The sequence below is a fragment of the Sinocyclocheilus anshuiensis genome, unplaced genomic scaffold (assembly GCF_001515605.1).
Source record: "Sinocyclocheilus anshuiensis isolate Anshui unplaced genomic scaffold, SAMN03320099.WGS_v1.1 scaffold4110, whole genome shotgun sequence".
Classification (NCBI taxonomy): domain Eukaryota; kingdom Metazoa; phylum Chordata; class Actinopteri; order Cypriniformes; family Cyprinidae; genus Sinocyclocheilus; species Sinocyclocheilus anshuiensis.
In genome coordinates, this window is record NW_015543100.1 from 35,973 (window position 1) to 42,978 (window position 7,006).

Genomic DNA, 7,006 nt, shown 5'->3' on the forward strand with positions numbered 1-7,006 from the left:
AATTAAATTAAAATATATATTTTTTTATAAACAAATAATACATTTTAAATAGACTTATTATTATTATTATTTAAGGATTGTTTCTGTCATATTGGGATTTTGAGAATCTATATCGGATTGTTTAAATGTAGATTATTCTGTCAAATTTTTTTTTTTTACCCAGCCCTCCTTGCATACATCTTGACTCATCTCCCCATCTGTCCTCATATTTTTACTGTATTTCCATCCCATGCTTTTGCTCTGTCCGTCCCTTCAGCCCTGTTAGCCATCTTGTTCTAAATTTCCTCTCAGTCACTCCCTCGGATGGAGAGACCAAACATCCCATCCCTCAATGTCTGGCCGGAAGAGCTTTGCCTAATGAAAAGTCCAGGCAGCTTGTTAAGCTAATTAGCCATTTGGATGGGAGAACGAGTCCAATGTAAATGTGCTGCGTACTGCTAAAGCAGTTATGGCTGCTTCACTACCTGCCTGTGTCAGGAAGACAAATAACCTGATTCAGACCCAGCTCTCTGTCGGCAGATCCTTAAGACTCATTTGCTACTTATTGGGTCTCCTCTCGTCGCTTTCCTGTTATCTTGCACTTTTCATGATAGGAGCTCATTAATTTAGTAGTTCTGTTGCAGGACTGCTGTTTAGCTGACCAACAGCCAGTTTTTGCCCCCAGATTGTACAACTGGGACATCGACCTGTTTACCGCTTGTTTAACCTTGTGGTCCCACCCCGTATGAATTCGCCTATAAACCTGCTCTTAAAATATTAGTGGTAGAAGCTTGCAATTCACTATTACTATTGTTGATACTTATGGTTAGCAATTTAAACAACCTCCAAACCCTATTTAATTATACTGTATCATTTATACTACAGACAAGAATGATACCTCAAATCATGTGGCTTGTTGAAAAGAGGCCTGATCGAATACATAACTTGCATTAAAAGAACTCGTAGAGTGTTAGAAATGAACTGTTCCACTAAGAGGCAATATTTGTAAACTGGAATTGATTTCTCAGGGGCATTTTTTTTGTTTGTTTGTAAGGGCTGTTTTTATAATTACCTTATTAAAGGGTTAGTTCACCCAAAAATGAAAATTCTGTCATTAATTACTCACCCTCGTGTTGTTCGAAACCCGTAAGACCTTTGTTCATCTTCGGAACACAATTTAAGATATTTTTGATGAAATGTGAGGGCTCTCTGACCCTCCCGTAGACAGCAAGGTAACTACCATGTTCAAGGTCCAGAAAAGTACCAAGATGATCGACAAAGTAGTCCGTGTGACATCAGTGGTTCAACTGTAAAGTTACGAAGCTACGAGAATACTTTTTTGCGCAAAGAAAACAAAAATAACTACTTTATTCCACATTTTCGTCTCTACTGCGTCACTTGTGGACGCGCGTTCACGACAGTACCATGACGCTCGCGTCATACTGTGAACGCGCATCCAAAGTAGAGACAAAAATGTGGAATAAAGTCGTTATTTTTGTTTTCGCAGTAGAGACGAAAATGTGGAATATAGTCGTTATTTTTGTTTTCTTTGTTTTCTTTTTCTTTGGTGAACTAACCCTTCAAAAGTATGTGTTGTCTTTTGTCAACCAATACTAAAATGTTATAATCAATCCAAATACTATTATCGATCAAATTTAATTAACAGCAACAAAATCCGTCTTTACACTGCAAAGGTGTAACAGAAGGCGTATCTGACATTATTATTTACACGGCGTTAGATGCTACTCAAAGTTAGCGAACATGTATTCACACAACAGCTGCATATAAATAGTTCAGACTAATCTAAACGCCTCTGGTTGGCCATTGCATTCAGAATCGTGTCTAAATGTAATGCCACAATCAACACTTTTCACACATGTCACTTTTACTGCAACTGCTGTAATAGATATAGTTTAATTGTAATGGGGCATTTTTTGCCACCTTTTCTTGAATTTGTGGGTTATTTTTGTTAATTTTAGAGGTATTTTTGCCCCAAGCCCCTGTTAATTTCTGCCCCTGGGCTCGAATCTAGCAAACAGACTTGAGGTTGGGCTCTTTTGACTTGATCTAGTTAGTAACCACTTAGCAACATCAGAATGCATTAGAAACCAAAAATAGCAACACCCACAAGATACCGGTCACATTTTCTTCCATAATTGTCAATATCTGATTGGTCTTGCTGTTGTTGTTGTCTCATCTCATGTGTAAAGTCTAATTGTCTTGGTGACACACTTCACCTCCATGTTATGAAGTAGCTTGACTGTGTGTGTTCTGGTGGTTAGTGGTTCAGTCGTGCATAGTTAAGCTGTAAGCCCTTATCTCCAGAGCTTGTGACAGCCGCTGAACATAGTTAATCTTTTAGAATCAGTGACCTGCTGCTTTGACAGTCAAACAATGAGTGTGGGTGGAGGGTATTGTTCTTCTGTCGACCAATGAAATTTCCAACGTGATATTATGCAACCAAGACTTATTTTAGCCAGGTGTCTTTGGAAATTTCTAGCATGTTAATGTTTACCACTGTTGTAGTACAACAGAAAAATTCTATTCATGCTGTTTAATTTCTATTGATTTTCTTTTTCTTTTTATATGTATAATCTGTGTTTATTTATTAGTTTATTTAATGTGCCTATATAATTTTTATCCATTTTTACTTCTAGTTTAGTTTGTTTTATCAGCTTATTTTAGTATATCAAGTTAAACTAAATGAAAATTGTATTAAACATTTTATTATTTTAACACCCATTTTATTTCTAGTTACATATTTTTAAAGTTTTTGTTAACTATAATATCCCTGTATGTAATTAATAGCCAAATAGATATTTAATAATTGTTTTGTGGGTAATGCTGTCTTTAAAAAAAAAAAGCCAACATTTGAATGTAGAAATAGTTAAGACCTTTTAAATGTTAGTGTAATAATGTCACATTTTAAAACTAATTGCCATCTTGCACTTGAACATTAGCCTCCACATCCTGATTGCCATCTGAGTTCCCAACATGTAGAAGCTCAAATGTCTTGATTCCTGGTTCTTGTATGGAAAGACCACGTTTGACCATCTAGTCATTTGTTTCACTCAGAAATGTCACATTATGGAAGTAAAATAGTTTATGTATCAAGTTTCGTGTTGACTTTAATTGTTTAATATGTGGGGCGAGGATGTATATTTATAGAGCTGTTTCTGGAAACAAGTGCTCACAGGATGTCCCAAGACGCTAATTCTACCAGGAAGAGACCTTTTGACCACAATAGATCACACCTCTTACTCTGAGCTTGTCTGGACTGATCCAGGAGGACTCTGAACTTCTACTTCATACACTTAAATAAATGCATGACTAATGAATGAGACAGTGTTGGCGTGTCGCCCCCCCCGACTGAAAAAAAAAAAAAAAAAACTGCAAGGCAGCAGGATTCTGGTCATGATTTGGATTGTGCTAGAAGCTGAGGTTATTTAGCTAATTGCAGCTACTGTTGGTCAAAGACATATTTGTAAGCATTTGAGTTTTATTAATTCCAATATGCAAGATTCCATCTGGTCCTCCTGTCTCTGATTGGCTGTTCCCTCTGCAGGCTCTGGCATGAACAGTCTGGATGGTCTGATTGGAGCAGAGGAAAAAGTCATCAACAGCAAGATCAACGAAAATGTGGTGAGCCCACCAGCCTGCCTCCAACACCACACACGCTTCAATGATCTGTTGCGAACACTGTGCCAACTCTCATGACTGAAATTACATTAAAAAAAATGCAGGATTTTCAAACGCGTTCAGTTTAAGTGCTAATAATAAAATCAAGAATTGGCTTCATGATACACCTAGAGGAACATTTACTTAATAAAGACCACATGCTCTGTAAACTTTATTTATATAACTATGGTCTCATAGTTATAACTGTGCCATATGAATTTATTTGACTTTACTGACTTTACTGGGGGGTTAAACATTTTGACCCCCAAATATGATGGTCACCTCTCTTTTAAAATATAAAGACGGCTATCTAATGTATAAAAGCCATTTATACCTAGTAAAAAAGGTTATATTATTAGGATTGTTCACCCATAAATGAAAATTCTGTCATGAATTACTTACCTTCATGTCGTTCCAAACCCGTAAGACATTCATTCATCTTCGGAACACAAATTAAGATATTTTTGATGAAATCTGAGAGCTTTCTCACCCTCTATAGACAGCAACAGAACTACCACATTCAAGGCCCAGAAACGTAGTAAGGACATTGTTAAATTAGTCCACATCAGTGGTTCCAACCATAACTTTAAACTACGAGAATACTACATTTAATACTACTAATAAAACAAAAATGTCAGTCTTCGATGCGCATTCACAAGAGTACCACGACACATGCATGTGGTGCTGCTGACGCAGGAGCTGGTGAATTTTCATTTTTGGGTGAACTATCCCTTTAAGACGATACGTTGTTGACAGAATGAAATTGGATTTTTATATTGTCATTGCACCAAATTAGCCAAAATTATTAAACTACTTTCTGGAAAATATTTTCTCAGTATTAGATTGACCAATGCTAGATTTAATTTTTCAATATGAATAGAAATGTATTTCTAGCTCCATTTTTACAATAATATATTTTGTTCCAAAGCAAGCACAGACAGTACAACCTGCAGTGAGAGGCTAGTGATAGGCTAAAATGGACAGTTTTTTTACTATTAAAAACAATGGCTGTCAAACAAATAAAATAATCACAATTAGTCTTATGATTTCTGACTTGCCTTTAGAAAGTGCTGTCGACTGAGAGGGTAATAAATATCAAACTCTGAAAATGTTAACTTTAATTTGTTAACTTTTAACTCGTAATTTCAGTGTTATATTCATATATACTTCATTGTCATATTATTTGCATGTTGAGTTATGATTGGATTTCTTTCTTGCGTACTTAGTTTATTTAAACATCTATAGCTGAACCAAAGCCTAAAATCGAACCTTATCTAAAACGTTAGCACTTCTTCCGCTGCCTTGCAGTCACTGCTATCTCCTTTCAGATATACAAATCTGCTTTATTTCAGTCTTATCTTATTCATATCCCAGCATTCATTGCATGCCACATTCATTTATTTCCCAGTCACATTCCAGTCTCCTCTAATCGCAGCTCACACAAGAGCCTGTGTGGTTGTGGAGGGCTGAGCTAGACACATGCAATGCATGATCTCTCTGAAGAATGTGGCTCATGTTCGGCTTGTTTTGTTTGTACAATATTTCTGCATGTTTGCCTCTCTGAAATCACATAGAGGAGCTATCAGAGGTTTGTGAGAATCTAAGCTACATTAAAGAGAGAGTCCATCCAAAAATGAACATTCTGTCATCATTTACTCATCCTCATGTGGTTCCAAACCAGTATGACTTTTTCTCCTGGGGAAGATGATGTTTTACGTTCTTCAAAATATCTTCTTTTGTGTTCCACAGAAGACAAAGTTATACAGGTTTGGAATGACACGAGTAAATAATGACTATGCCTTTAAACATGCTCTGATGGCTCCTTCATTGAATGTTTTTCAATACATGTTGAGGTGTTTTGTTTAATAGCAAAATACCAAGATGAAAATGATTATCTTCCCTGCATTAAATGCAACCAGCCATGTTTTCTAACAAGGACATAGTCGCTGTTTCAAAGATCATGGATCATTTTGGATTTGCTCACAGTATTTAATACCTATCTATTGCGGTAAACCAGCACCATAACCACCACAGACAATTGAGTCAGCTTAATTGTCAGAATAGTTGCCGATCAATTTTCAAATATCTTTTTCATTTGGTTCCCTTGATCTTGACTATTCGCTAATGCCCTTTCAGTAAACTACCACACACTGCACATCACGCACACACACTGACTCACTCTTCAGTTCCCAAGGAAGTAATTGAGACTGCCCTGTCTGTGTTGACAGGTGATTGATGAGACTCTGGATGTTAAAGAAGTGATTTTGAATGGTGTTGATCCTCTGGTAAGTACAGCGCTCTTCTGTGCCCAATACATGGTACTGTCAAACGCTGCAGTCTCGGATTTTGAGCTGGATGGAGATTGCAGTAGTCTGCTTCTGTTCTATCTGTGAGCAAATGACAGTTTTATATCATCTATGACCTTATATTGTTTATCCACAAGCTTCCACAGCACGTGTGCATGTTTTTAATGCGATCGCATGAGCATGTCCGGTGGATACGGGTCATCGTTCGTCATCATTATACTTTCACACAAATGGAATTGAGCACTAAACATTTGTGTGTGAAAATTGCCAGTCACGGCTGTCAGTGCACATTCAGTCCATTTAGCACTTTGCGAAGCAGATCAATACCACCAAACACATTCATTCATGTTAAAGCTCAATTTAATTCTTAAAGGAGTAGTCCACCCCAAAAATGGAAATTGTCATCATATGAGGCCAATTCTTACTAAGAAGGATAACTCTAATGATACCTATTTCAATGGACGATACGCGTGCGCTGCATTTATGCCATCTGACACTTTAAAGGGATAGTTCACTCAAAAATACAAATTTGCTTTTCATTTACTCACTCTCAGGCCGTCCAAAATATACAATATACAAACTGATATTCCCTACTGACACACTACAGCAAAAGATATAAATAACTGACTTAAAACCATTTTGTAGCTGGTGAAAATACTAGTGTTCTAATAATTTTGCCCACCACTGTAAGTGACTGTTTTTCTTCAGTGGAACAGTAAAGATTTACAGCTAAAACCATGTGTCTTGGTGATTGGTAAAATGCAAGTCAGCAGCTACAGGCTCTTGAGTCAAAAAAGCATATCAGGCAAGAACTGGACTTCCTTGTTTGCTTGAGTCTATGGTTTACAGGTAATAATGTTCAGTTTCTTGCACAGATCGATCGTTTAGACCTCAATATATCGTCAGGAGCCATGGGTATTCATTTTGTGTTGCCTGATACTGCTTTTTGACTCTCAAAGTGACTGTAGCCACTAGGCGCGTTTCCATTACCCTTCAAATTGCGCAAATTGAAATTGCGAATTGAAAATAAGCCTAATGGAAAC

The 7,006-nt window shown here is 36.9% G+C and overlaps 1 protein-coding gene across 1 annotated transcript in view; it reads left to right on the forward strand.

Annotated features, from left to right (window-relative positions):
- LOC107694714 (amyloid-like protein 2) overlaps positions 1–7,006 on the forward strand; it is a 32,355-nt gene that overhangs the window by 20,947 nt on the left and 4,402 nt on the right. The window contains exons 12-13 of the mRNA XM_016494404.1: positions 3,545–3,621; positions 5,886–5,942. Of these exons, the coding sequence (XP_016349890.1) occupies positions 3,545–3,621; positions 5,886–5,942 (134 nt within the window). The remainder of the gene's footprint in view (positions 1–3,544; positions 3,622–5,885; positions 5,943–7,006) is intronic.